The 14825-nt window shown below is 34.3% G+C and overlaps 1 protein-coding gene across 2 annotated transcripts; it reads right to left on the reverse strand.

Moving 5' to 3' along the window:
• Positions 1 to 451: 451 nt before the first annotated feature.
• LOC108733919 (leucine-rich repeat neuronal protein 3-like) lies at positions 452 to 13942 on the reverse strand. 2 transcript variants are annotated; one of them, XM_018465280.2, is made up of 9 exons: positions 13734 to 13942; positions 13553 to 13646; positions 8488 to 8880; positions 4605 to 4805; positions 3444 to 3631; positions 2593 to 2794; positions 2202 to 2383; positions 1761 to 1894; positions 452 to 702 (listed from the first exon to the last, which is right to left on the reverse strand). In XM_018465280.2, the coding sequence occupies exons 3-9, from the start codon at positions 8878 to 8880 to the stop codon at positions 569 to 571; spliced, it is 1434 nt and encodes a 477-aa protein (XP_018320782.1). In that variant the 5' UTR covers positions 13553 to 13646; positions 13734 to 13942; the 3' UTR covers positions 452 to 568. The 2 variants fall into 2 exon arrangements, with proteins under 2 accessions (XP_018320782.1, XP_018320781.1); XM_018465279.2 differs by lacking the exon at positions 13553 to 13646 and having other exon boundaries at positions 13734 to 13941.
• Positions 13943 to 14825: the final 883 nt, after the last annotated feature.

A 14825-nucleotide genomic window follows, 5' to 3' on the forward strand; every position in this document is an offset into this window, starting at 1 on the left:
TTATAATTATTCGGTAGTTAAAATAAAGCAGTACAGGCAGAATATATTCAGAAACATTGCTTCTTGTGTATTGAAACACACGTATTATCTGTGGTTTTATTATGATTTTGTCTTATTTTCTAAACTCGTTTTAAAGGTACCTACTGTTATAGTTTTTAAAAAAAAAAGGTGACAATATTAAATGTCCCTAGCTAAAATCTTTTATCTTCTCTCATTTTTTTTTCTCATATACAGAAGTCTTTCTTGTTTTAATCATTTAAAAAAATTGGGCAAGAGTCTATTTTCAATGTGATTCAGCTGAGACTTTCTTTTCATTTATGACCAATTTTTGGTGAATTGAAACACACTGATAAACTTACATTATTACAACTTTATATTAAATACAAAGAATAAACAGAGTTTAAATTAATAAAATGTTTAATACTGTATTAGGTACAGTTACAAAAAGTAATTACTTTATATTCTATTTTATTTTATCTGTAATAAAGCTACACTAAACTTTACAACTTATTAGTTTACGATAGGTACAAATTAGCGAATATTACATAGCAAAGTAACTTAATTTTTATTAAAAATCTACAGAATTTGTTCTGGTATAGAATTGTCTAGAATAAGCAGCCGGACTCTTGTCGAAATATCCATAGAAGTATTTTTGATAAACCCAAACTCCTAATAATATTAATGGAATTCCAAGCAGTACACCTAAAATATAAACAATTGGGACTCTCTTTATTTTGGCCTCATAAATAACTTCTCAAAAATTCATAAACCCCATTGATCAGATGGTCAAAGGAAACGGAAGACAATTTTCTTCTTCTTCCTCTACGTGTATCTTTTCGATTTCCACTTCAATATTTTCATTTTCATCAACTATCATCTTATTGCCAGTGTAAAATAACGAAATGAGGTTGGTTTCGTCATCAATAAACTGATTCAACGATTGTTCCAACTTGGCTAGGAAATTATTTAGACCCTCAGCAGTGGAGCTGAGCTTTAAACGATAATTTATTACAACCCGAAATTATTCTGTCACTTCTCCTGCACAAGATGAGTTTCTCAATTCAATTTTTAGCAATAGCAGATAGCAAAAAAGGTTTTGGCATCGATTGTGAATTCAGAAAAGTAGGATTGTAATATTGTCATTGTAGCGTTTGTCGTGGCCATCAGCTGTCTCAGTTGATGATGAACAACAAAGCGACCTCTCCGTTATTTTCCGCTGACATGATAGTTTGGTACCTAGTTGATGAACATGAAATATTGAATGGGATGCAGAAGTAGGAGAAATATAGACGGAAATGAAGAAGAAGAAGAAAAAGTCAGTGCAATACATGAGTTTTCTGAGCCCTCCATCTTAGAAACTATTGTTTCTATGTTTTTATGCATATTTATCTCACAAACAAATTTTATAATACTCAGAATGAACGAAAACCAGTTTAATATAGTAAGAGGGTTATGTCGCCCATTAATCGTTGAGTGGTGCGTCCATCTAGCAGGGGATGATCAAACCCATGCATCGATTAGGAGTTCATGTGCAGACGTAATTGGGCAGAAGCTGTAGAGCATCCTGATAAACATGATCTAGTAGATTCCGCCCAGATTATAAATTTTATTCGTTCATCATGATACGAACAAAAGCCGTTGAGTTTAATGTTGACATTACTTTTAAGACTGGTTTGTACAGACTATGTTGGTGACGCAAACGCAATCTCTCAATAATCTTACAATCGCGATTTTCTTAATGACATTTGAGAATATCTTACCAATTAGTGTCCCCACTAGTATGGCGGCATCTCTCTCAGGTCTGTGTCCATATAGGTCGAGACATCTCATATCAGTTTTCTTTTCAAAAAGTTCATACAGAGTGTAACGTTGCATTTCTACTGGAGCCGCACATCTAAGATGAATAGTGACTGTCGATTATATTTAAATGATTCACAAAAATTGAACAACATGAATTTTACCTTAGGTATCATATTGATATCACGTATTTTAATAACTGTTTCATTTCGGCGTTTATAGACAGGGGTGTAAAATAAACAATTAAAGTGGGGGATGTTCAATAAGAATAAATAAGTGAGGAAGGGAAAGGGTCAAAAAGACGTTAATGATAAAAATCTTCAAAATAATAAAAAGAAATAATGACAGAAGAAAAAAATGTTCTGAAAAAAAAAAACGTTGTTACAATAACGTAGAGAACTTACTTAACTTCACTAGCTTGACTGCGATTGATTTCAACGTAAATGGGCATTAATGTTTCTACCAACCATTGGTTTTCGCATTCACAAGTCCACGAGTTCCCCCTAATATCCAAATCTGTCAGCGTGTCCCAGTGTGCCAAAATGTGACTGTCTATGTGAGTTAGTTTGTTGTTGCAAAGATAGAACTAAACAATACATTTATTTATTAGATCAAATGAAGTATCTCATGATCTTCCACTAGTAACTTCCATGGTTACAACAAGAAAAAAGCAAAGATATTTAAGTTTAACTATATTTAGGTATTTTCTTAATTTTGGAAAGGTCCGAACCTCTTGGACTCATCTTTACTTACGTGTTTTATATAGAATTTAACTTTCTGTTTTAGTCTACTGACCTTTCGAATTTGTGGCCATATCTCATTCTCCACGTCTTTTCTAGACAACACATTCGGGTCAATGTAGTCTAATGCAGGGTTGTTACATATGTGCAATTCTTCCAAATTCACCAAATTGCTTAAAGCTTTTTCTTCAATTTTTTGCAATTGAGGCATATTGCAAATATGCAATACCTTAAGCGTATCGATTCTTGGGAATATGCTAAAAATGTAAAATATTTACCTATCTTTATCACTCACAGAGAATAATCGATAAAATTCATTAACGCGTTTAAACCATTGCAATTGACAGAGGTAATCTACTTATGACTGTAATCTGAAGAGATCGTGCAAAAATAAATAAAACACAATAGGGAAAATTATAATTCATTGTAATAAAAAGAAGAAAACATTAGTTTTCCACAATTAATTTTTAAAAAACCTTTAGGATTGCCTCACTTTACAAGGGCAGCATTAGAAGACGTATAAAACAACTGTTGTACAGGTTTTTCGAAAATAAAACAGGGTTTTCGAACTTATTAGTTCTCAATAGCACAAAGCAAAGCATAAATCACCGATCAAATCGTTATTGCTCCATTCCAGTAGGGTGATTAATATCCAACAAGTGGCACTTTATCGCCATCTATTGATATTTACTGCTAATTGTAACATTTCATATACGAAGATGTATAGTTTCCAAACTGAATTTTACGCGTTTACAATACTATCAAACACTATGAAATAATACAGTTTAGGGGTTTATTCGGGATTTTAAGGAGAAGAGGATCAACATTCGTTAATTTCGTGGCCATTTTGAAATTAAAGTGCATAAGGAAAATGGAATCTTATCGAATTTATAAACATAAACTTACTTCTTTCCTCCAAATGTTACAAAAGGATTATTACTTATATCCAATGAACTCAAACTTTTTGCTTCTACTAATGTTTCTGGAATTTCTTGGAATGAATTTCCAGATATGTCAAGTATCTTCAAGTATTTGGGCGTGTGCAGAAAATGTTCAGGTAATTGCGATAATTGGGTATTTTTCATATACAGTTCCTTAAAGAACAAAAAATTTTTTTTATTCAAATGAAGTTATGTAACTAAATTACAATTTGAATTGCTTTTCGTAGTGATTAAATGTCCCTAGGAACAAAATTCAGTTGTCGACATTCATATCAATATGGAATATCTAATCGTAAGTATATTGCGTCACAGGTCTAAGAAGTACATAACACTAAAGCTGAAGAGTTCTTCATAATAATTGTTCAGCTTTTTGCTGTACTGAATCTACTTAGAATTATAGGTCATCATCATCATCATCATCATAAGGTCATCAGTCCTACGACTGGTTGGACACGTACCTCCACTCTTTCCTATCCTGAGCTAAACTTCGCATTTCCCTAAAACTAGAACATCCCACATACTTAACTATTTGCGAACAGTAATCTAATCTAGGTCTAGCTCTACCCCTCCTAACTTCTGTTTCTGCCTCTTATATGTCTCTGACTAGACCTTCATGCCTACGAACCTATCTCGCCTATTTTTTATTGTCTTCCATAGAGTCCTCTGTTCTCCTATTCTTTCCAATACCTCTTCATTTCTAACCTTTTCTACCCACGATATCCTCATCATCTGCCTATAACACCACATTTCGAACGCTTCTAACCTTTTCTTTTCCGCCGCACCCACTGTCCATGTTTCGCACCCATACAACGCTGTGCTCCAAACATACACCTTTAACAACCTTTTTCGAATTTCTAAATTAACGGTTCGCGAGTATAGAAGTGACTTCTTTTTATTAAAGGCGACACGACCCTGCGCTATCCTCTGCTTTATATCCCTACCACTTCTTCCATCCTCACTTATCTGACTTCCTAAGTATCTAAAATTAGCCACTTCCTCTAATTTAAGAATTGAAGAATTATAGGTAGATGTAAATAATAATAATGATTAAGTCAAAACTGTACTATACATGGTAGGCCGTTGGTTGCAGAAAAATTTCCAAAATAAAATAATAATTGATGCTTACCTCCAGGAAAATGAGACTTCCAATTGCAATAGTAGTCTGTTGATCAATAACAGTAAAAGGGTTGTCACTCAAGTCCAAAACCTTTATTTCATTTTGAAGATGTTCAAATACGTCTTGAGGAAGCGTATGAAGTTTATTGTGGTCCAAATACAATTTCTTTAGTGATTCCAACGGATAATCGTCTCCATCGATACGGATACCCTTTTGAAATAAAATTAGTACATTCGGGAATACATATTGCATTTGAAATGGTGTGACAAATATTATACTCTCCTTCTACTTATTATTTTAACTATCATGGACCTTATTGAACGTTATTGATCATTTGCAGAGATGNCATAAGGAAAATGGAATCTTATCGAATTTATAAACATAAACTTACTTCTTTCCTCCAAATGTTACAAAAGGATTATTACTTATATCCAATGAACTCAAACTTTTTGCTTCTACTAATGTTTCTGGAATTTCTTGGAATGAATTTCCAGATATGTCAAGTATCTTCAAGTATTTGGGCGTGTGCAGAAAATGTTCAGGTAATTGCGATAATTGGGTATTTTTCATATACAGTTCCTTAAAGAACAAAAAATTTTTTTTATTCAAATGAAGTTATGTAACTAAATTACAATTTGAATTGCTTTTCGTAGTGATTAAATGTCCCTAGGAACAAAATTCAGTTGTCGACATTCATATCAATATGGAATATCTAATCGTAAGTATATTGCGTCACAGGTCTAAGAAGTACATAACACTAAAGCTGAAGAGTTCTTCATAATAATTGTTCAGCTTTTTGCTGTACTGAATCTAATTAGAATTATAGGTCATCATCATCATCATCATCATCATAAGGTCATCAGTCCTACGACTGGTTGGACACGTACCTCCACTCTTTCCTATCCTGAGCTAAACTTCGCATTTCCCTAAAACTAGAACATCCCACATACTTAACTATTTGCGAACAGTAATCTAATCTAGGTCTAGCTCTACCCCTCCTAACTTCTGTTTCTGCCTCTTATATGTCTCTGACTAGACCTTCATACCTAGAGCCCTCTGTTCTCCTATTCTTTCCAATACCTCTTCATTTCTAAGCTTTTCTACCCACGATATCCTCATCATCCGCCTATAACACCACATTTCGAACGCTTCTAACATTTTCTTTTCCGTCGCGCCAACTATCCATGTGTCACACCTATACAACGCCACGCTCCAAACCTAACCTTTAACAACCTTTCGAATTTCTAAATTAACCGTTCGCGAGCATAGAAGTGACTTCTTTTTATTTTTTATTTGAAAATTTAATGGGTGCAGTATAAGTTTTAGCGGCTCACAATCCTCCTCCGCCCAATCACCCAATTATCTCGATATTTCCATAACCGCATTTTCTACAATTGTATACACTATATCTGTCTTATTTGTAACCTTCGCAACAGATGATATGTAGACAAGTCAGTTGTACGTAATGATTACTAATAATCTGCAATCGTTAGCATTCGATTGGCGATGTTACTACTATTACCACAAAATACAGAAATAAATTGAGTATAAAACCACCAAACAAAAATCAATGTATTCACATGCAGAATATACGGACATTAATTTTTAATCGTCTTATCCACATTATTTTTTCTCTCCTCTTTTACTATTTGTTCCAACCTCTTCTGTATTCTTCTCTCTTCCACAGTCATATCATCTTTTATATGTATAGACGTCCGCCACCCTCAGCGTTCTACTGTTTTTAACCACATGTAACTTATCAATTTTTGCCCCCAGATAACTTGTTCTTAACTTTCCATACTTCCTTTTCTTTCACCGTTAGCCTCATTTTCTTCTTTATAAATCTTTCCAATTCTCTTTTCTCTTTGTTTTCCTCCAACTCTATTCCAAAAATTCTCAGATTTTGTTATCTTTTCTCCTCCTTATTCTTTTATTTTGTTCCTCTGCTTGTTCCGTCACATGCTTTCCTATCTCCAGCTCCTCTATATTACCTACCATTTCATTTACATCTACTTTCAAGTTATTTTTTTCGGTCTTTATTCATTCCTTACAGCTGTTTATATGTTTCTATTTTTTATTCATATCTTTCCCTCTTTTCCATTTCATTCCTTTCTTCCTCCTTTAATTCACTCTCTTCTTTCCTTTTTAAATATTCTAACAGCCCCTNTCATCATCATCATAAGGTCATCAGTCCTAAGACTGGTTGGACACGTACCTCCACTCTTTCCTATCCTGAGCTAAACTTCGCATTTCCCTAAAACTAGAACAGCCCACATCCTTAACTATTTGTATTAAAAGCTTAAAAAGGAGACAAAGAGACATTTCATGAATGCCTTCTAATTCTTTAGCTGAAAAGGGCCCAAAAAATTCTAAACTTCTTGGAAATGGATAATCTAAAATATTGGATCGATATTGTTTTCCGAGTTCAATGTCATGGCCCGTGGAATTCTGAAGTTCCTAATTAATTTCAGCACCTGCCAAATCATCACTTATCGTACCTTTAGCAAGGACCTACAAAATTTTATAATTTATGCCAAAACAGCCCGCAAAACAATATCGAATTGTTATCGCCAGCTGTATAAAAATGAAAACTACAAGATATTGTGATGAGCTAATAAATACCTATAATACAAAATTCTTAGAAAACGATTCGAGAAACTTCAGTTATTAGGTGAATCCAAAGCTAAAGAAACTATGGATTCCATTTCTTTCTCGTACTACAATGTGTAAAAGATCAGAAATAAGATGGGGTTGTAAATATTTTGATATAAAACGATTGATATTAATTTTACATCAATAAAATTATTTGTAACCCTATTTTAGCTCTGATCTTTCACGGTAAACAAACTATTTTGGCATCAGTGTCTTTTTTCGAATTAAAACGGGTGACAAAGGCAAATAAGGAAGCATATATAGGAGAATTATTTGTTGCTGAACTGAAGAAACTATAATATAAAGATAAAAAAACTATATCTCAATCTCTTGAAACAGAAAAATATGAACCATACTCAATCTTCGCAGCTGGTGATATACTGCAAACACTAATATTAGTCTAGAAAAACTGTAATATTTAAAAAATGAGCAAATGCCTGACAGTTTTTCTTAAAAAATATTTTATACTTAAGTAAATGTAGTAAATTAAATAGGTACTACAAAAAAGTATTTATTTGAAAAAAGTATTTTGAAAATACGTATTTTGCATTTGACATTTAAAATACAAATGGGAAATCTATTTTGTATTTTACATTTATATAGTACTTTTGAAAACCCATTTTGCACATCTCTAACCATATGTGAGTACAAGAAAATCTAAAGTACCCAAAATTCCCTAAACGGGTATGCTTAGAATTCTAAAACACGTTTCTACGTCCATGATGAGACGTGGCGCATTCTCTTGAGTAGTCGAAACCATACTACAAGTTGCACTCGACCACGCTCAAGTATAATAGGACCAAGCGACAACGTTTGCGATGCAACTTGAATAAATTTGTACGAAATTAATGACATGAAACCAAACTTCTTGATGGCGTATTTACTAGTTGTCGTCGAATTTTAACATATATAAAAGGGTTCGTTTGGTTTCATGATGAAGGTTGCGAATGAATGTGTCACCAATTTGAAAGGTTTCTCATTGTGAATACACTTTGGATGTTGAAACGTATTTTAGGTTTTTCAACGTACCTGTTTGTGGAATTTTGGGAACAGTCTAAAAGTGTTTTATTCATGTGCGTTCCCCGTTTTTATCTTAGGCAAGGAAAGCCACCCGAATTAATGGGGGGGGGGAGCAGGATAGGTTCAGGGGCGACATCCCAGGTACAAGGGAGGAGGGCAATTGCCCCATCCGATGTACTAAGAAGTACATTAAATGCTTCTACAGATTTTAATTATTTACCCTGAATGTGTTTGGATTCAAGTGTTCAATCTCGTTGTAACTTAAGATTAGTATTTCCATCATTTCCAAATTTGTGAATACTTGGTCATCCAGACTTCGAATATAGTTATTGCTTAAGTCGAGGACGGTCAAGTTGGACTTGGGGAATATCTTTTTGATGTCGCCCAAATCGTTCGACGACAAATTGAGGGCGGCTATTGAATACGAAATGTTGGTGGTTTTGTCCATCCAATAATAATCTTCAAAAAGGTTTGTAATTTTGACGGATGCACAGTCGACTATCAAGGGCTCTTCTTTTGAACAGTGGCATTTGTCACAGAACGGCGTGTCTCCCTTAGTGAATGTTGCCAATGACAACGTTATTAAAGCGAATACTGCAACCGGCGGTTTCATCTGAAACAAATTTTCGAATGTAGGTAATGATTGACGGTTATTTACTTATGGATTTCATAAAAATGTAGTTTTGTAAGACTAAGTTTACTGTTTGTTTTTTGGAACTTATATTAGAATCTAAAAAAGAGGACAAAGAGACATTCCATGAATGAAGAGAGCCCAAAAAGTTCTACACTCCTTGGAAATGGATAATCTAAAATATTGGATCGATATTGTTTTCCGAGTTCAATGTCATGGTGCATGGAATTTTGAAGTTCCAAATTAAGTCCTCAAATATGTAAAACACGATTCTGGCCCGCATTTGTAATTCAGCTTTTTACCAGTGTCCATGACTGGTAAGCCAACTTTGGTCCACACCTAACCCAATCGTACTTTCCTAGATGGTTTTTACGGGCCCTTTTTAACACCATGGATCGCAAAACTATATACTATCTCCCTTTCCTCAGGCATGCGTGAGGTCGAAGAAGGTTTCTATGAAGATAAGCAAAAGGTCCAGAACTACAGTGGATTTCGGGTATAAAGACGACGAAGGGACCACTGTAATTTTGTCGTTATATCCGGAAGTCGTTACAGGAAAAGGTACAGACACGTATATATACTTTTCACCATTTTTTCAATTTTCAAACGATTACTAGGGATTTGTTACAAATGATTCATTAAAAACGGTTGCTACACCCGAACTCGGCGTTACATCCGGAGTCGCTATAACCACAATAATTTTGTACTAAAGTATCCTTTAAATTCAAGGGACTTAGATTAAACGTCGCTATAGCAAAATGGTCGCTACAACCAAGGTCGTAATAAATGAAATCTACTGTAGTTCACAATTCATTGAAAAAAAACCATATTATGCCTTATTGAGACATTTTCAGGAGGATTATTACATATTTAGTTTATTGATAAATCTTGCGTATTTCACTCCCACTAATTACTAATTCTGGAGAGTGAGACTACCCACTCCAACCTATATTCAAGTACGAAGTCGGACGGTAGGACGGAAGACCATCTTCAGAATCCTTGTAGGAGTAGTGGGAATGGATGGGTGGTAGTTAGAGAGAAACAGACGATTCAGGCAATATGAAGACACAAAAGAGTAGTGAAAGATGTTTTGGGATTATTACTTCCCTCTCGCATCAGCCTAAACGATTAACGGAAACCATCGAAAAAAAATACGTCTACGTAAAATCCAAAAGTGTGTGCAGCCCCAGCACAATATTATTTTGCTTTAAGGAACAATTTTTAGCAAACTCCAGTCGATCAGAGTTAGGTATTCTTCCAAATGCTAAGTGTGGATTTAGACTCTATATCTCGTGGTTTGGTGGTCTACTAGATATGGAAAATAAATACGGTAAACTGACTTCCAGCCGCGAGATGATTAGTGTCAGTATTTTTGGCAAGTGCTGCAGAAATCAATAAGAACTTTTGGGATTATTACTTTCGCTCTCGCATCTGCCTAAATGATTATTAATGCGAATTTCTAATAACGAACATCTGGTTTTAGGGAGCAAAATTCTTAGCCCCTCTCTGTATTCTATCAAAACCCTCAAATATTTAGAACACGATTCTACAAAAAATTCTACCTACGTATCTATAGGTACAACAAAAAATAATAAATGAGCGCAGCTATAAATAAGTTCCTTTTACACTGGATTTATTGTCGTAGTTAAGTGAGTGTTTACATTATTTATTTATTATTATACTGATAGTAAAGTACCTATGTACATCCACTGATAAAATTACAAAAATGTTTTCCGATCGTACTATAATCCTAATGCGCTAGGTACCTTTTGATTAGAATTGTTTGAGTCATAGCAGAATATAAAACCATCAAAACAGACCAAGTCATTCGGATTTATATCTCCATACTTATTTAATCAATGCAAACTCAAAGAATAAATCACGTTCCTCTGTATATTATTTCATATTTGTTGCAAAAACGCAAACGTTTGTTATCTATTGTTAACAAAGAAGATAAAAAATGAACCTTGACAATTTCAGTTGTGTGGATTTATTCACTTTTGTTTTAAGACGATCTGCAAGGGTGGGTATTTAAATTCGCGAAATGGATAGGTAGGTCATTAGTAAGGGTATTTACTCGAGTCATTATGAATTGAGCAATTCACCAAGTTATATGGTAATTAGATTATTAGTCTTTGAACTATCGTCGACGAAACAAGTCAATCGGGAACAAATTGTGAAATATGGAGAAAATCGAGTACCGTTAACTGTTAAAAGTTAAAACCAAACAAAGAAAATTACTTTAAACCATACTGGAAGAGATGTTATCCGTTTACGGAGACTCTTGCCCAGGTCAAACCATGGTTTACAAGTGGCACACCCTCTTTAAGCAAGGCAAGGACTCACTTGAAGACGACCCACGGCTTGGCCGGCTGATCGAGGTGACCACTCCGGAAGTCATTGAAAAAGTCGAAAACTTAATACTGGAAGATGCCCGACTTAAGAAGAAACAGCTCGCAGAAATGGTAGGAGTATCAGATACAACTATTTTTAAAATTCTTCACGATGATCTTGGCATGACCAAAGTCAGCGCAAGATAGGTGGCAAGAATGCTCACCTTGCTCAAAAACGACAGCGTGTGGAATATTTTCGCGCGTTTTTGGACATCTGTAGTGAAGATAAATATGGACTATTGACCCAAATTGTTACTGGGGACGAAACTTGGGTTCATCCTTATGAAATTGAGTGCAAACAGGATCCTATGCAGTGGCACAAAAAAGGCACGCCAACACCCAAGAAGTTTAAGGTGTCACAGTCAGCTGGGAAAATCATGGCGACAGTCTTTTGGGACTCAGAAGGGATCCTGTTGATCGATTATAAAGATAAAGGTGTCTCAATAACCGGAGAATACTATGCTTCAATCCTAGAGCGGTCAAAGAAAGCAATCAAAGAAAATTGACCAAAGGTGTCCTCCTTCTGCATGATAACGCGCTTGTTCACAAAAGCCGTATTGCGATGACTGCCATGCGGAAGGTGGGCTTCGAAATTTTGGCTCACTCAGCCTACAGTTCTTACCTAGCTCCCCCAGCGATTATTATCTATTCCCAAGCTCGAAAAAAAGTCTTCGTGGGAAGAAATTTTCAAGCGACGAAAAAGTGAAGGATGCATTAGTTTCGGTGTATTTTTCAGTCAGACAAAACATTTTATTTTTGAAGGTATAAGTAAGTTAATTGAAAGATCGGAAGAATGTATAAGGGTAGCGGGTGAATATACTAAAAAGGAAAAATAAATTCGTAGTTTTATTTCCACTTCTTGCCCCCTATTTCGCGAACTTAAAAACGCCCCTTCGTAGTGAAACGTTTGCTTTATTATTAGTCCTCACTTAAATTGCAAGTTCACTGTTGAAACTATGCCAAGCACTCGGTAAAAACTTATTTAAATAGTTGGGAATAGATAAAAAATAAATAAATAAATAAATAAAACTCTTGCTTGGTTTCGCTAAGCTTAAAGCAAAAGTACCTGCAAGTACCTGGTCAATGAGAAACTCTTGTTTCAAAAGCTTCACTAGAGCAGGAACCTTATAATTCTTACACCAAACATCGACTTCACCAAGCGATGGATATTTTAATCATCACCTGATGAAGTCAATATTAAACAATTGTATTGTTGCTACTTTAATAATAAATCTTTTCAAACAATGTTTCCAATTCAGTTTAACGCATCATGTTTATGATTGATTAGTTTTTTTCTGTAGTTTTTGAGAAATTAAGTAGCTTGCCTTTATTATGTCTATGAAACAATTTTATACTGTTGCTATCTAGGGAATGATTGTAGTTTTGTCATACAATCGTGGACCATACCAGTATACCACAAAAATTCAATCAGGAAAGACTTACTACAACACTTTTAATTAACGCGAACACGCGTTTTTACACATGTCAGCGTTCACTAAAAGTGTTGTGATTAATCTTTTTGTTTTCATTATTTCTATAGCCATAGTCTCGTTTTAATCGTAGAGGTGTTATTTTGTGATTGACGCATAATTATTTATCTCAATTTAGTCATAGCTCAGTGTTAACAGCTTGGTTTTAGATTATTTCTATAGGGTGCAACAATGTCGGGGGATGTTCTCTGGTTATCCAAGAAAAAAACAAGGACAAACAACATATAGAACATACGACTATTTGAAAACAACAACTATCTAAGCATTCTAGATTACAGGATTTTACTTATTAGGTGTGTTGTTATAGTCTCATTTATGTTGAGCANAGTGAATTTTTTGCGATAAACATCGACTCCACTATTCATTTTTAGAGCATTCACGTCTTCTCCTTGATATAAGTATGTATACTTACGTCTCCCCATGGATCGGCTGTCCAGAAATAATTGTCGTTACAATTGCGATCTTTACACATGCGCTTAGTAATTGGTTTCTGACTTCCATAACAACTTAAAGGATGAACTGGACTGTCGATGACGAATCCATTACTACTCGAAGATATTTTATGGCATGTCACCGTTCTCGTCTTTATTCCATCGCCGCAGTGGTGGACGATGTAAGCGGTTACCAAAGAAATAAAGAGTTGACTGGATTCTAGACATTGGTATCAAGATTAGAATCTTAATTTGTACTATGAGACGGTAAAATTGCAACGATAAATATTACTTGGGATTAATAATGTGCGAAGTTTAGAGGAAAATTGTAGTTACTTACTCCGTTGTGAAATGTTGCCCAAAATGAAATCCCAAAATGGCACTTTTTCAACCAATTTCGTTAGGTACCAACAAAACTATTTTCAAATTATTTGCTACATAAAATAACAAAAAAAAAATAGCACGGTCTTATTCACGATTAAACCGAAAATAAAGCATATAAAAACAAGGCTATCACTTACTTTATTGATTTACACTTCGGTTCCACCTGCTCAAGTTTGTTTGATCAACTTTTTAGCACCTAATTATGATTAATATTGATTTTGATGAGGCTACGTATAATGCACTGTATACCTGCGATTTTAAACGTGTTTTTTTTACCAAAGTTTACGATTATTGATGAACATTTATAACGAATTAATATAATTTTGTTGTCTCGCACTCACTGCATGTATGTGAACCACCGATACCAGTATAGTAGTTACATTGAAATTGTATTATCTGCTACGATAAAAAAGATAAGGTTCTACGCTATATGATGATGATAAATATTTTAATTTCTTTGAATGTGTGTGATTCATTTTGTTGGTTTAAACTACACATGTGTGTGTATGTTCAGGTGCTCCAACGAAAGATAACTTTATTTGTGTGTTCAGGCAGAAATGAATTCAATGAGAAAAAGGTTTGTCTTTATTTATTTTAATATAAATTGCCTATTACCGAACACCGCATCAAATTGTTTTATGTATTTGCTGGCGTCTTTGAAGTTATAGATTAAGTAATTGAAAGGAAATTAAGAAAGAACTTCGAAAACCAAACGAAATTATGCAAAACTATATTCGTATAGGTACCTGATAATTTAATAATAAGTACCTACATTCAGATAATTTAATAAAAAGCCATTCGGAATCCCAAAATATGAATATACTTCTTTTGGTAAATGTCTGGTGGGGTTGGGTGGGATCGAAAGAGGAGGTCTTCCCCACCACTGTACCATAAAAAGTTCGTGGCGGTCTCACCCCCATAAAAAGTTATACACTATAATTCAAATAAAATTCAATAAAAAAATTATTTTCAAGCGGGTGGAGGTGGGGGATCGAAAGAGAGTGGTCACTTGAACAAAACCCGATAACCTAACCTAACCTAACCTATTGATAAAGACTCAATTTATCTACAGTTTTAATGTTTTAAAGAAAGAAATTTTGTACAATTGTGAGGTGATTAATTTGAAGGGTGTGTTGTGGATACAATGTTTATTTTAGATATTAATGTGTTTAATAATCAAAATTAAACGAACAAAAATTAGCTAACCCACAAAAATAGTTATAGAAAAG

The sequence above is a fragment of the Agrilus planipennis genome, unplaced genomic scaffold, assembly GCF_000699045.2.
Source record: "Agrilus planipennis isolate EAB-ADULT unplaced genomic scaffold, Apla_2.0 scaffold11, whole genome shotgun sequence".
In the NCBI taxonomy this organism is placed as follows: Eukaryota; Metazoa; Arthropoda; class Insecta; order Coleoptera; family Buprestidae; genus Agrilus; species Agrilus planipennis.